This window comes from Vicia villosa, unplaced genomic scaffold (assembly GCF_029867415.1).
Source record: "Vicia villosa cultivar HV-30 ecotype Madison, WI unplaced genomic scaffold, Vvil1.0 ctg.001282F_1_1, whole genome shotgun sequence".
In the NCBI taxonomy this organism is placed as follows: domain Eukaryota; kingdom Viridiplantae; phylum Streptophyta; class Magnoliopsida; order Fabales; family Fabaceae; genus Vicia; species Vicia villosa.
In genome coordinates this window covers 28,895-44,842 of record NW_026705559.1, presented here as the reverse complement: position 1 = coordinate 44,842, position 15,948 = coordinate 28,895, and the positions used below count along the sequence as shown (strand labels likewise).

General features: G+C 37.8%; 1 protein-coding gene across 1 annotated transcript; it reads right to left on the bottom strand.

Moving 5' to 3' along the window:
- Positions 1-12,972: 12,972 nt before the first annotated feature.
- Positions 12,973-15,463, bottom strand: LOC131634335 (transcription factor ALC-like). The gene is made up of 7 exons (XM_058904989.1): positions 15,056-15,463; positions 14,639-14,743; positions 14,487-14,552; positions 14,312-14,377; positions 13,698-14,012; positions 13,511-13,598; positions 12,973-13,424 (listed from the first exon to the last, which is right to left on the bottom strand). Exons 1-7 carry the CDS (start codon positions 15,287-15,289, stop codon positions 13,279-13,281), a joined length of 1,020 nt encoding a protein of 339 aa, XP_058760972.1. The 5' UTR covers positions 15,290-15,463; the 3' UTR covers positions 12,973-13,278.
- Between the last annotated feature and the right edge of the window lie 485 nt (positions 15,464-15,948).

Here is a 15,948-nt window from a genome sequence, read left to right as displayed (position 1 = left end):
GTTTATGAATACAGTTGGGTGAATGATATGACTATGACGTGTTTATTTATGATGCAATAATATTTGTTAATTGCGATGAGACTCACCCTTACATGTTGTCATTTTCAGATTGAGGATAGCGGCTGTTCGACTCGGTGATGATTAGCTCATGAGTCAGTTGTTTGGTTAGCATCAGGTGTCATGCTCTGATATTTGTAACACTGGGGACGCGATGTTTAGAGTTTGTGGTTTATAACTCTGGCTATGTTTTGATGTTTTGGAGGATAAGTTTTAAAGATGTTAAACTTAATCCGTATGATTTAATTTCCGCTGTGTTAACATGAAATGTTTTTAATTGATGATGATTGCCTCAGTGAATGCATGACATAACTGAATGATGTTTAATTAATTATTGAATTGTGGCACCCTTGTTTTCATGTACTCTAAATTGAATTTATTTTATTTGCCGCGGGGTTTAGAAGGGTGTTACAATAGTGGTATCAGAGCATAGTCGGTCGTTGTGACCAGAGTCTTGTATCAGTCTTCCTTGTGTATGCGACTAGTGCGGGTTAAACATTGTCGATACTTTTCTGACTAGATTGTTTGTGATTTAAGCAGAGTAATGGCTGGAAGAGGTGGAAGAAACAACGATGCTATCGCTGAGGCTCTGGGCATGATTGCTGGTGTGCTGGGGGAAATGCCAAAGGAGTGGGGATTGGTGCTGATAGGCAACTGGGGAGTTTTCAGAGGAACAGTCCTCTGTTGTTCAAGGGTACGCATGATCCTGAAGGTGCTCAGAAGTGGCTAAATGAGATCGAAAGGATTTTCAGAGTCATTAATTGTGCTGAGAACCTGAAAGTGAGGTATGGTACGCATATGTTGTTCGAAGAAGCTGATGACTGGTGGATGGCGACCAGAGCTGAACTAGAGGCTGATGGTGTGGATATTTCTTGGGCTGTGTTCAAGAGAGAGTTTTTGAGAAGGTACTTCCCTGAGGACGTACGAGGACGAAAGGAAATTGAATTTCTGGAGCTGGTTCAAGGTAATATGACGATACCAGAGTATGCTTCGAAGTCTGTTGAGTTGGCGAAGTACTACGTTCACTACAACAATGATGAAGCTAGTGAGTTCTCAAAGTGCATCAAATTTGAGAATGGTCTCCGTGATGAGATTAAGCAAGGTATCAGGTATCAGAGGATTTGGAGATTTGTTGATTTGGTGGACTGTAGCAGGATCTTCGAGGAGGATAACCTTAAGCTGAAGTCATCTCACTCTCGCGAGTTAGTTGACAGAAAGGGTAAGAAGCTGATGGATAAGGGTAAGCCATATGGTAGAGGTAATCCAAAGACTGGTGGTTGGAAGAAGCCTAGTGGTGGAGACTCTATTGCTTTTGTCAGGTGATATAACTGTGGCGAGGCTGGGCAGCGTAGGAATGAATGTAAGCTGAATCAGAAGAAGTGTTTCAAGTGTGAGGAAGTGGGTCATGTTGCTGCTGATTGTAAGAAGAAGATTGTGACTTGTTACAATTGCGGTGAAAAAGGTCACATTAGCCCACAGTGTCCTAAACCGAAGAAGAACCAAGCGGGAGGAAAGGTTTTTGCTTTATCTAGATCAGAGACTACTTTAGAGGATAGACTAATTAAAGGTACGTGTTTCATTCATGGCACACCTTTAGTTGCAATTATTGATACTGGAGCAACACATTCATTTATTTTGCTGGATTGTGCTAAAAGATTGGGATTAGAAATATCTGATATTAATGGAAGTATGATTATTGACACTCCTGCGTCGGGTTCAGTAACTACTTCATCTGCTTGTTTGAATTATCCTGTTGATGTTTTTGGTAGAGAATTTGGAATGGACTTAGTGTGCCTTCCGTTGAAACAACTTGATGTAATCCTGGGAATGAACTGGTTAGAGTTCAACCGTGTTCATATCAACTGTTTTTCGAAGACGGTGTTATTTCCTGAAGCTGTTAGTGCTGATAATCTGAACATGACTGATAGACAGATGAACGAGGCTATCGGAGATGGTGCAACAGTGTTTATGTTGTTTGCATCGATGGATTTGAAAGCGAAAGCGATAAGTAGCGAACTACCAGTGGTATGTGAATTTCCAGAAGTTTTTCTGGAAGATGTGAACGAATTGCCACCAGAAAGAGAAGTAGAATTCGCTATTGAATTGATTCCGGGAACTAGTCCAGTGTCGATGGCACCATATTGTATGTCACCATCAGAGTTGGCTGAACTGAAGAAACAATTGGAAGAGCTACTTAGAAGAAATTCATTCGTCCAAGTGTTTCTCCGTAGGGTACACCGGTATTGTTGGTAAAGAAGAAAGAGGGCTCTATGTGACTATGTGTAGATTACTGACAATTAAACAAGGTTACTATCAAGAATCGGTATCCATTGCCGAGGATTGATGACTTGATGGATCAGCTAGTTGGAGCTTGTGTATTTAGTAAAATTGATCTGAGGTCTGGATATCACCAAATTCGAGTGAAGGAGGACGATATTCAGAAGGCGGCATTTAGAACAAGGTATGGGCATTACGAGTATTCGGTGATGCCATTTGGAGTTACAAATGCACCTGGTGTTTTTATGGAGTATATGAAAAGGATTTTCCATCCTTATCTTGATAAGTTTGTGGTAGTATTTATAGACGATATTTTGGTATACTCCAAGAACGAAGAAGAGCATGCGGAACATCTCAGAACTGTGTTAGAATTATTGAAAGAGAAGAAACTTTTCTCCAAATTGTCAAAGTGTGAATTTTGGTTGAATGAAGTTAGTTGTCTTGGACATGTGATTTCTAAAAATGGTATTGTTGTTGATCCTACGAAGATAGAAGCGGTATCTCAGTGGGAAGCTCCGAAATCAGTGTCAGAAATTCGTAGTTTTTTTGGTCTTGCAGGTTACTACAGGAAGTTTATAGAAGGCTTTTCAAAGTTAACATTGCCGTTAACTAAATTGACCATGAAGGGTCAGGCTTTTATTTGGGATGCAAAATGTGAAGAAGGATTCCAAGAGTTAAAGAAGAGGCTGACAAGTGCTCCTATCTTGATTTTGCCGAATCCGGCGGAATCCTTTGTTGTTTATTGTGATGCTTCATTGATGGGTTTAGGTGGTGTACTGATGCAGAATCAACAGGTAGTCGCTTATGCGTCAAGACAACTCAAAGTGCATGAGAGGAATTACCCGACTCACGACTTAGAGTTGGCAGCAGTAGTATTTATGTTGAAACTGTGGAGGCATTATCTGTATGGTTCGAGGTTCGAGGTGTTTAGTAATCATAAGAGTCTGAAGTATCTCTTTGATCGGAAAGAGCTGAATATGAGGCAGAGGAGGTGGTTAGAATTCCTTAAAGATTATGATTTTGGTTTGAATTACCATCCTGGTAAGCCAAACGTAGTTGCTGATGCATTGAGTAGGAAGACTTTGCATATGTCTATGTTAATGGTTAGAGAATTGGATTTAATTGAACAATTCAGAGATTTGAGTTTGGTATGTGAAGACACTCCTACTAGTGTTAAATTGGGTATGCTGAAACTGACTAGTGGTATTCTTGAAGAGATCAGAGAGGGTCAGAAAGTTGATGTTGAATTGATCGATAAGTTGACTTTGATTAATCAAGGCAAGAGCGGTGAATTCAAAGTTGACGAGAATGGTATACTGAGGTTTGGAGACAGAGTTTGTGTTCCTGATGTTGCTGAACTCCGAAAGAGTATTCTAGAAGAAGGACGCCGTAGTGGATTAAGTATTCATCCTGGCGCTACCAAGATGTATCAAGATTTGGAAAAGCTGTTTTGGTGGCCTGGAATGAAGAAGGAAATTGCTGAATTTGTATTCTCTTGTTTGACGTGTCAGAAGTCAAAGGTTGAACATCAGAAGCCATCTGGATTTATGCAACCGATGTTTATTCCTGAGTGGAAGTGGGATAGCATATCAATGGATTTTATTTCTGGTTTGCCGAGAACTGTTAAGAATTGTGAAGCTATCTGGGTTGTTGTGGACAGGTTGACGAAGTCTGCACATTTTATACTAGTGAGAATGGATTATTCGATGGAGAAGCTGGCTCAGTTATACATTGAGAAGATAGTTAGCCTACATGGTATTCCTTCGAGTATCGTGTCTGACAGAGATCCGAGGTTTACGTCGAAGTTTTTGGAAGGTTTGCAGAAAGCTTTGGGTACTAAGCTGAGATTGAGTTCTGCTTATCATCCGCAGACGGATGGACAGACTGAGAGAATGATTCAATCATTGGAAGATTTGTTGCGTGCTTGTGTGCTGGAAAAAGAAGGTGCTTGGGATAGTTATCTGCCTTTGATTGAGTTTACCTACAACAACGGTTTTCATTCGAGTATTGGTATGGCTCCATTTGAGGCGTTGTATGGTAGAAGGTGTCGAACTCCATTATGTTGGTATGAATCTGGTGAGAGTACTGTGATTGGACCAGAGATTGTACAACAGACTACGAAAAAGATTAAGATGATTCAAGAGAAGATGAAGGCTTCTCAGAGTCGTCAGACGAGTTATCATGACAAGAGGAGAAAAACACTTGAGTTTCAAGAGGGAGATCATGTGTTTATAAGGGTTACTCCTATGACGGGTATTGGTCGAGCTTTGAATTCAAAGAAGTTGACTCCGCGTTTTATTGGGCCGTTTCAGATTTCTGAAAGAGTCAGAGAAGTAGCCTATCATATTGCACTACCATCAATGCTTGCGAATTTGCATGATGTATTTCATGTGTCTCAGTTGAGGAAATACATTGCGGAAATACACTTGCACTATTATTCTAACACCCCCCTCAAGTGTGAGCCAACAATGCTCCCCCTCACACTTGTACCGCCTTTGACACCTCTTCTTGGGTATTTCAACGGGAAACCTGTAACATCCGTATTTTTCCTTAAATTAATTTAATTAGAATTTAAATTATTTATTGGAATTAATTGGCATTTCATTGAAAATTATGGAAAATAATAGAATTGGGCCAAGGTAGTGTTTAGTAAAAGGGGGGGTGTTAGTCATGAGGCCTTTTACTAAGGTTAAGTTTTATTTTTCATAAAATAAGGAAAAGAAGAGGAAGTTAGAACGTGAAAAAGAGAAGCTGAAAGAGGGGGAGCTGAAGAACGTGAAGGAGAACCAAAGAGGAAGAAGACCCAATTCAAGAATTTGGCTAAGGTAAGGGGGGACTCTCCGGTTAGCATCTATTATCGCACTTTTAGATGATAATATTGATTAGGGATGTCGTTTGAGTCAATTGATTTGTATGTTAGGTTAGGGATGTTATGATCGATGAAATTTCATGAATTATTGGATTAAAATGTGTTGTTTTGATGTATGATGATGTATAATGATGTAATTTGTGATTGTGTGACTGTATCTGGTGCTTAGAGTCGATTTTGGGGCTTGAATGTGTGAAATCGCACGGTCTGTCGCAGACTTGAGATTTGGTAAAATCGCAGGTCCACTAAGCGGAGGGGGGTTCGCTGAGCGGAGGACCCGACCTAGTTAGCTTCTGTCTAACGTCGCTAGAGGTCCGCTAAGCGGAGGTCTGAAGGAATTCGCTTCTGCCTCACGTCGCTGAGCGAACCTTGCTGTGTAGAAAATTATCCAAACTTGAAAATGATGTATCTTTTGAACCGTTGGCCTGTTTTGAGTGCCGTTTTAAGTATGATAGACTTCATAACATACCCTATGCGTTTAAATGAAGAAATGAGGGTAACTTTCGATTATTGATGAACCATGAATTATTGCTTGATGAATGATGTATTGTGTATATATGTGATGAAATGTGATAATACATGCTATGTGGAAGCAATAATCATGTGACGATTTATTGGTTGTTTGACGATGATGATTGGATAATATTTGAATGACGTTAACATATGTAAACATGCTTTGATGATGATGATGATGAATTGAGTATTGGATGATGTTACTCATTAACTTGACGATGGTATAAGTATGTTCATATATGTTTGCATTCATTCATATTCATTGATGATGTTGTATCCATGATGATATGTTGGATCAGCAAAGGGTATGATTCCCATTGTGTGGAATCTGTGCTGGCAGGGCCGTATCTTGATGATGTTGGATCGGTCATGGGTTATTCCAATTTGATGATGTTGGTACCACATGCATAGTGTCAGTTCATACATGTGCATATTTTTATAACATGATTGGATGTATTCCAGTGTTATAATTATTGATGATGTGTTGGTTGGTTGCTAATGATGATAAAACTTGTCTGAATGTTTGTTTATGAATACAATTGGGTGAAAGATATGACTATGACGTGTTATTATTTATGATGCAATAATATTTGTTAATTGCGATGAGACTCACCCTTACATGTTGTCATTTTCAGATTGAGGATAGCGGCTGTTTGACTCGGTGAGGATTAGCTCATGAGTTAGTTGTTTGGTTAGCGTCAGGTGCCGTGCTCTGATATTTGTAACACTGGGGACACGATGTTTAGAGTTTGTGGTTTATAACTCTGGCTATGTTTAGATGTTTTGGAGGATAAGTTTTAAAGATGTAAAACTTAATCCGTATGATTTAATTTCCGCTGTGTTAACATGAAATGTTTTTAATTGATGATGATTGCCTCAGTGAATGCATGACATAACTGAATGATGTTTAATTAATTATTGAATTGTGGCACCCTTGTTTTCATGTACTCTGAATTGAATTTATTTTATTTGCCGTGGGGTTTAGAAGGTCCTCGTTTAAGATCCTCGTTTAAGATCCGATGGACCAGCTATTATTAGGTTTACGCTATCAGGCCACCCACCATTTATTTCCAGGCTCCATTTGTCTAGTCCTGGGCGTGAGAGGGTATGTTAAAAGTCCCTCATCAGACAATATATGGTATGAACATGTCTTAATAAGTGAGGGTAATCCTCACCCTACTAGCCGTTTTTGTAGGGTTGAGTTAGGCCCAACCACATTTCTTAACATGGTATCAAAGCATGTTTTTCGATACAAGTGAGTCATTGCAAGAAGTCAACGGCGGTAAAAGTGTGAGGGGGAGCATTTTGGACTCTTACTTGGGGGGGGGTGTTAGAATAATAACGCAAGTGTGAATAAGTGGGGAAATAGTCTCACATTGGATAGGAATGTGGTGACTTGAGCATTTATAAGTGGGAGAACCCACTCACATCCACCTTAAGGTTTTAGGTGGGCAAGTGGTGTGTCTCTCACAAAGGTGCCTAATCCTACACTATGTATCAATGCTCTCTAGTGATAACTCCCCCAACAAATGGTATCATGTTGAGAATCAAGTGTGAGGAAGAAGTCCCACATTGGTTAGAAAAAGAAAGAATGTACACTTTATAAGTGAGAGAACTCACACACATATTACCTTAAAGTTTTAGGTGAGTATGTGGTGTGTCTCTCACAAAGGTATGTCCCAAGTGTAAAAAGTGCTCCCTCGTTGACCCCCCTTGAGTTGCCTCCAACAGTGGTATCAGAGCTAGACCTCTCCCAGTATGATATGGTTCGAGGACGAACCATGCGGAAGCAGGTGGGCATGTAACACCCGAGGCCAAAGAGGGCGACGAGTGGTTGCACCGCATGTAACACTCGAGGCTGAATATGGAAAGGAATGGTTGCCACATTAGAATGAGAGGAATCCCGAGGATGTGTAGGTATGAGATTGCATAGTTGAAGGAAAACTTATAAGGACTGATGGGTACTACCTATACTAACAAGATGCATCTTCTTTTCGGAAACTCGTTCCATAAGAACTTCATAGTTAAGCGTGCTTGATTTGGAGCAATTCTGGGATGGGTGACCTTTTGGGAAATTTCCCAGAAAGCATGCGAGTGAGGTCAAAGCATGCTGAAAAGACCCGTGTTGGTTTGTGGAGTCAGTCGATAATCCCAAAAGCAATATGGGGGTCAACAAGGGAGCACTTTTTAACTTAGGACACACCTTTGTGAGAGACACGTCATATATTCACCCAAAACCTTAAGGTAATATGTGTGTGGGTTATCTCACTTATAAAGTGTTCATTCTTTCCTTTCCTAACCAATGTGAGACTTCTTACTCACACTTAATTCTCAACATCTTGGAAGACACATATCATACATTGAAGATTAATAGAGTTTAGGGTTCAAAAGATTCATTGTTTATGTACACCAATATGTTTTAGTAACTTGGCATAATAGGTTTGTCTAGTTTTTTTTGGAATTAAAGCATTACTTTTACTACCAAAAACCAATAAGTACAAATTGATCCGTAGATCCAGGTGGGACAAAATTAATTAAGCATACTCATTAACATGTATGCTTAATTTTCTATGCATACTACATCTAGTCTTAATGTTATAAAGGAACCTATCCACTATTCTCACATCTCTGATGTACCTACAACCAAAAAAGAGATGCTGCAAACTCTCATTATTGTCACAAAAGCAACATTTCAGATCCATAATGATCCCAAATTTCAACAGTCTTTCCTTTATTGAAAGTCTCCTCTTGAGGGCAATCCTAATGTAAAACAGGCTCTTGGCCTAGCATGGTTGTCAAGCATGACTTTCTTCTAGTTGGCATGTTAAATATCACCACACAATTCTTTATACATTGCACCATTTTCATAATGACCTGCATTTACCGCCACTTCCCAGTAGTTATTAGTGCTTATGGTATCCTCATTTTTGAAAATCTTTTTCAGTATCCACGAACTTGCCTTCGTGACCTGCCACTGTAAGACGCGACATTACTTGAAATAGAAGGTGTTAAGCCATCATATCCATAAACGGCCAGCTTTCATGTGGATATTCTAGAGGAGTTTTCCTAGTGTGGCTTTGTTTCAATTTTGCATGCTTGTAATGCTCAGGCCCCCCGCAGCTTTTGGTTTACCAATGTTCTCCCAAGACACCAGGGTTTTCCTACTAATGCCCTTTTTACCACTCCATAGGTAATTTTGGCACAAAGACTCCATATGTTTAATCACATTTTGAGGCAGTGGCAATAACTGCATCTAATAGGCACATATTGCAAATAACACACTTTTTATGAGTTGACATCTCCCTGCATAACTCAGAAATCTCGCTGACCAGTGATTAATCCTTAAGGTTATCTTTTCAATCAAAGGATAGAATTGTTGAATGGTGAGTTTTTTCTAGACAATAGAACTCCTAAATATCTAAAAGGAATATCTCTTTCACTGAAGCCTGTTGACTCTATTATCTCCTATTTGACAGTTTGGTGACACCCCCAAAATATACCTTACATTTTGAAGGATAAGCTTTCAAGCCCATGGCCTGAGTGAATTCTTTGAATATTCCCATCAGTATGTTGACAGACACAGTATCTCCTCTGGTGAACACGAGGAGATCAACGACAAAAATGATGTTGGTTACGTGGAGTTTCTCACAACGGGGGTGGAAGTTGAAATTCTGGTTCAATATGAGTTTAGTCAAACACTTGTGTCAGTATTCCATTACTAAGACAAAGAGTAAGGGAGATATTGGATCTCCCAGTCTTAGTCCCCTCTTTTCCTTAACTAACTCAAAAATCTGGCCATTGATAGAGTACCTGTAGAACACAGTACTCACACACGCATTATAATCTAATTAATGAATTTTCCAGGGAAGTTTAGCTCTTTCATAATGGTGGAAATTGCAGTCCATTCAACAGTATCATAAGCTTTTTGGATGTCCATTTGAATGAAACATCGTGGAAAAATATGATTACGACTATATCCTCTCAATAACTCATAGGCAATGAGGATGTTATCATGTATCACTCTCCCTGTCAAGAAGGCAGACTGGCTTACATCAATAATCTCATTTATTACCTAGCTCAGTCTAGTTGTCAACGTTTTGGATATGATTTTGTAAACTATGGTGCAACAGGCTATGGGTCTGAGGTCCTTCATACATTTTTGCATCAGTGGTTTTTGGTATCAAAGTAACCACTACACTGTTCATAGCAACATACATTTTCTGATGTTCAAAGAATTCTTGAATTGCTGCCATTAAGTCACCCTTAACAATACTCCAAGTGTGTTTGAAAATTTTGGAATTGTATCCATCTAGCCCTGGTGCCTTAGTATCCCCAATTCTATTGAGAGCACTCCAAATCTCTTTCTCAGTAATTGGAGCAGTCAATCTACATTTACTATCATATTTAAGTTGAGTCCCCTTTCTAAGAACCTCAATATCCACATGAAGTAAATTGCCTGCAGAAGTTCCCACCAGATCCTTGTAGAATCTCAAGATCTCCTCCTCCATTTCTTTAGGCTAAGTGATGCTATTCTCATATTTATCCTCAAGTTTATGGATACCTTATCACTCATAATTATGATTGAAGTTGATCACTAGGTTTTAGTGATTGTTATCCCTTATCATGGGTTGTATGTTAGAAAATAAAGTGAGTAGGTTCTCATGTTCAAGGGGAGGCTTTAAATAGAAAGTCATCGGGTAGTGTTAGGAAAGACGTAGGACAACATAGGGTTTGTTATTGCTTGTAATACTAATTGTACTAAGCTACTAATAGTGAATTTCCTTTCTTGGGTTGTGGACTCAACCCTCCAGACGTAGGTGTGATTTCACCGAATTGGGTTACCAATTCTCTATGTTATTTATTGCTTTTCTGCTCTATCATTTTGTACTAGTTAATTATGGTAGCTCTGGTTTAACTCGTCGAACTTGGTGCTAGGACATCGCATGCGACATCTGTCCCTTGAGGAACAAAATTTCAAAAGTTCACAATCTTTAAAGACCTTCTATTCCAAATGGCAGGATTTGAGAATTCTTCTTTTTGCATAGTTTTGATCGAAATGTGCTTCTTGCAATTGAGGTTAGAATGAATTTAAGGAAAATGGTGCTGATGAGGAGCGTCCAAAATTACACATCCTTTTTAGAGTCATTGATGATGATGGAGATTGCAAGATATTTTGTAAAAATACAGAGAAAATAAGAAAAAGTAGAAGAATGCAAAAGAGGGACGAGAAATGTATATATATGATTGTATCTACCTTGATAATCGATTAGGAAAATAAATTTGAGATTCTCTCATGATTAGATTGTAGGCGATGCACTCTGATCTATGTCATAATCGATTATACCTTAGGGTTAATCATTTATGTAAAGCAAAGTTTTGAATTTTGAAATTCAAATCTACTGTAATCAACTACACCCACACCTAATAGATTATTTAGGCAGTTATTAGCTCCTTTTGCGCCTTGTCAAGAAATTTGGCATGGGTTATTGTTTTTTGCACCCCCCAAACTTCAAAATTGCACCCTTTTTTTTTCTCTAGTTTTCCTCTGCATACTTGCTAAAGGCTCATTCAACTTAAAGACAAAAATATGTTAGCGATAAAACCAAATTTATTAAGCCCTAAAAGATCATTTGCAAGATAATTTCCGCTGAGTTTTAGGTTTAATTTCCTACCAAGCGTTTTACTTCAAAATCTAAACAAGCCTTGATAAAAATTCCCCTCAGGATGGAACGACGAACCATTTTCAAAAGTCCCTATCTACTGATTGCTTGATACGAGAGCGAACTAAAGCAACATCGGGAGTGATGTCATCATCAAGACGATTAAGCACCATCATCAATGCCAACGAACAACTAGGTCACACATGACTATTGAACATTACCATCAATGTTAACTGACAACTTGATCAATCATCATCAACACCATTATAATGGCTAATAAAAATACGATTGTTGAGCACCATCATCAATACCATCAACCTTGATCCAACATTATCACAAATCAGACTTCTCTGGTATACTCACAATATACACATGCCCTTTGCTTTTTTTTTAGCATTAATTAATCAACTTAATACAATGGCTTTGCAACTGTATTTATACTAACGCATAACAGTTGATACATTCACTACCACTATATTCAAGATCGAGTATTGGATCGTAAGATCCTACAATCTTAGGTGTTAAGGATGCCTGAGAGTGATATGATCAAAGGAATATCTTTTTGTTGTTGACGTGGTCAAGATTGAGCTTTTTGAAACAAATTCTTTGAAGTATAAAAAAAGATTTTTAAGAATTTATTATTAAATAGCTTAAAGAAAAGATAGTTAGCCTTAAAAAAAATTAGCTAAACCTTCAAATTTTTTAGACCTGTATTATAATTTTCCTGTCTTTGTTTATAATGAGTCCGCTCCATCCCATTATTTTGCGGACGCGAGCATTAACATAATATTTTGTATTTTTAAGCTTAAAATATGTAATGTTTGCGGACCCTCTCCGCTCCGCCTTTATTTTTTTTATGGGGCAGCCAAAAAATTTAGACTCACACCCTTAACTATACCATCCAGCTCCTCCTCACTTTCTTGGAGGGCTTTTGCAGAACGGACCTAAATGGACAACATGCCCATTTGCCACCTCTAATGCTAATGATCAGAGTTCTACCATCTTTTATAAGCCAATCAGTTTTACGATCTTTTATATGCCGACCGGTCCTGCTTAAGATCTCGCGCTTGAGTACATTGGTTGAGATTAGCTCAACTCTCCCTAGATGGCTACGTAATGGAGAGATTTCACCTCTTCGCAAGTCTCTATTTGCACAGGAGATGAAGTGTGGTTCTTCCAAGAATGTATAAATATCAATCGAATACTTCAAACATTTTCGACACCTTTGAAATCCTCTATCTCATTAATTCAAAGATGAATACAAGCACACATCCATTTTCTGTTAGAATCGATTGTTTTGGAATCCAAGACTAAGCTACATTTTATCAGGCAGCGCACAATCCTTGATGCTTATAGTATTTTTGAACATTTATTGTGTCATCATTTTCTTAATCAACCAAGAGTAACCTGATTTGGTTGTATGGTCCCCATCTATACTTTTTTCTTAATCTTAAGATGGAAGTGTATCGGCTTAAAATGGAAACCTACCTACTGATTTCTTAGTCTCCATTTATTATTGACAAAGATGTCACTAATCTTGTATTCAAGATTGTTAAACTCTTAAATTCTTACAAGTTAACATGAACTAGTAACTCATAAGCAATAAACATCATCTTACGCTGAAATCATCAAAGAAGGTTTTAGTACAGTCCTTATATACCTAACACAACAATTATCGGTTAATCATGTCTGCAAACAAACAGATAACTCATCAACTTGAGAAGCTGAGTATAAATTGATCTCCCAAGTCAGATAAGCCAGAAGCTTGTTAGCATTTACCAACACCACAAAATGCTTAAGTGATACTATTTCTATGAGAAAGTAAAATTAATAAAGTTTTGGAAGCATTCCAAACTTCAAAAATCTGATTATTTTTTTCCATCTTCTAATTACTTATACCATTTAGTTACTTAGTTGCGATGTGAATATAGCATTTGGCTCGTTACTTCTCATGATCACACCTGACTGATCTCTTCCAGCTATGCATGTTTGCAAAGAGTTGTTAATAGAAGGTGCAACCATCGTGCCTGACTCGAATTCTTCAACACCTACATTACGTGCAAAAGCATGAGATAGTTGTATATAAGAAAGAATGGGTTACATTGAATTGTAAAACAAGAAACATACACCGCACCTTGAGAACCACCTAATAGATTGGTAGCAGAATAGATTGTGTTTGTCTGCTGGTTCTGGTTCTGCAACATGTCTTCACCGTGTACCGCCTTTCCAAATCACAGATAAACAAGTCACCATGATTAACATTACACTTTTTAAATTGAACTAAATATGATATCTATAACTAGTCCAAACAATTGACTTACCTCAGAAGTTTGCTGAAGAGGTCTTTTATGCGACGGAATTCGTGATTCCACCGCGAAAGAAGTTTCTGCGTTGTTAACATACGAAGGATAGGAGGACATTGATGGCTGACTTGTCAATGTGTTTTTGTTAGGAAGATTGGATCCATAGAGCAAAGGGTTGTTGTCTTGGGGATGAGGCAGAGTAGATGTCATGTTTAAAGGGTTAGACCGGTTTCCGTCACTCAATTCCATACTCAACCGAGACAATGACAGAGGCTGCAATCCTTCGGGATAGCACATAGGATGCAAACTTAATCCATTTTTCAACGAAAGCATCTGAAATATCACCATTAAGGTCATATCTCACAACTATATCATCTTTAAATCTATGTAAGAGTGAAACTTCAAATTGAAGACGTGTCTGATGTCCAATAACGTGTCGGTCAATTACTTGAGGGGTTGGAGAATAGGGTGGTTGTGTTGATAAAAGCAAAAATGATTGTAATGATGGGACCAATTAATAATGAGTAAAAAGTGAAAAACAAAGATGCTTGGTTAAGTTTAGGATACAATGAATGAAGCTCCCATACTCTTCAACAAGGACAAAAGTGCAGTAAATAAAAAGAGATACAAACCTGTACTTGAAGCTGAAGCTGTTTAAGGTATTCAATAGCTTCATCCAGCATTGAAGCCTTATCAGTCTGTCACACACACATGGAAACAATCCATAACAATAAGAATAACAATAATGAATGAAAAGTTAAAAATAAACACACCCTTGAAACCAAAGGTTAAAAAAAACATATGCACCTTGTTAGAATTAGGTATTAGATTTTGTAAAGCCTTCATTTTCTCATTGATCCTACTCCTCCTTCTCTACTCAACAAATCCCAGAAAAAAATCCATTCCATAAGAACACTAAAAATCAACAAACATCAATAAACAAAAACAAAAACACAAACCTTCTCAGACAAATTATGAACTTCTGCTGCTCTACTTCTCTTTGAAGAACCCCTAGAAGGTACAGATTTTGTTGGAGCTTCTTCTGTCAATACTTCAACACCCTCCTACAAAAAAAAATACAATTTTTATTTTTAACCTAAAATCAAATCCCAGCCAAACAACAAAACGACAAAGTAATCACAATCAAAATGTTGTAGAAAAAAACTAGAAAGATCCCCACTAGAAAAAGAGCAAGAATCAAAGTTATATTCTTTTTAGGGCACACAACAAACCCAGTCAACAACCAGTGTCAGAAACATAACCAAAAACACAAAAACAAACAATAAGTTATTGTTTTCATAAAAAACTAAGCAACCTATGAAGAAGAAAAATATAGAAACTACTAGCTAGAAAGGTTAAAACTTGAAGAGAACTACCTCACTTTCACAGTCATATTCATCAGTGTCATTACCACTGAGTCCTCCACCTCCGGAGGGGTTTGGTCTGGTGGTGGGATGAAGGGGTGAGATGTTTGCATGGTGAAGTGGGTTTGAGAGGATGGATCCAGGCATGAGATGAGAAGAGGAAGATGAAGAAGAAGAAGAACGGAGGAGAATTTGATGGAGAAAAAGGGAGATATCGTCTTGTGAGGAAGAGTCAAAGTGGGACATGTTGTAGTAATGATGGTGAATAATGAGAGTGTGAGAGTGTGTGTTTGTTTATGGTTCAAGAATTTTGAGAGTTACGAGAAAGGTGGTTTGGTTTGTTTGGTTAACGTGCGGTGCGGTGCGGTGGTTTGTTTGTTTAGTAATGTAAGATGTTTGGTTTCACAAATACATGGAATGGAATGGGAAGAGAAGGACATGGTATGGAGGAAGGATTTGTGTGTGGGTTTTGGTTTGTGTTGTTTCACGCGCTACTTGTTGTTGCTTACACTACACGCGCTCTCTAACTTTTTCACTTTTTGTAATTTCTATAAATTCTTTTTATATAAAATGATTATATTCGAACTTTTTGAGTTGTGATTTGTATAGTTTGGTCTATTCGGCTAGAAACGAATCATTTGTGTATTTTTTTATTTGTGAGTTCTAACATCATTTTTCATATTCTTAATTAAAATATTGTTTCTAGTATTTTTTACCATACTCCCTACTAATTCATTTGATACTCCCTCCGTTTTTTATTATAAATGGTTTTAGACTTTTCACACAGTTTAAGAAAAATAATAATTGTTGTATGAAAATGAAAAATTATAAAGGTTTTTATAAAATTATCCTTCATTAATGACATATGGAAGATAAATTTATATAATTGAAAGGGGAGAGAATAA

What these genes read in the sequence shown, in the direction of transcription:
- LOC131634335 (XM_058904989.1), bottom strand. Translation starts at nt 15,289, where the DNA reads ATGTCCCACTTTGACTCTTCCTCACAAGACGATATCTCCCTTTTTCTC. An exon ending in TTCATAATTTGTCTGAGAAG is followed by an intron (nt 14,553 to 14,638) that starts GTTTGTGTTTTT and finishes TTTGTTGAGTAG; the next exon opens with AGAAGGAGGAGTAGGATCAA. An exon ending in AGCTTCAGCTTCAAGTACAG is followed by an intron (nt 14,013 to 14,311) that starts GTTTGTATCTCT and finishes GTGATATTTCAG; the next exon opens with ATGCTTTCGTTGAAAAATGG.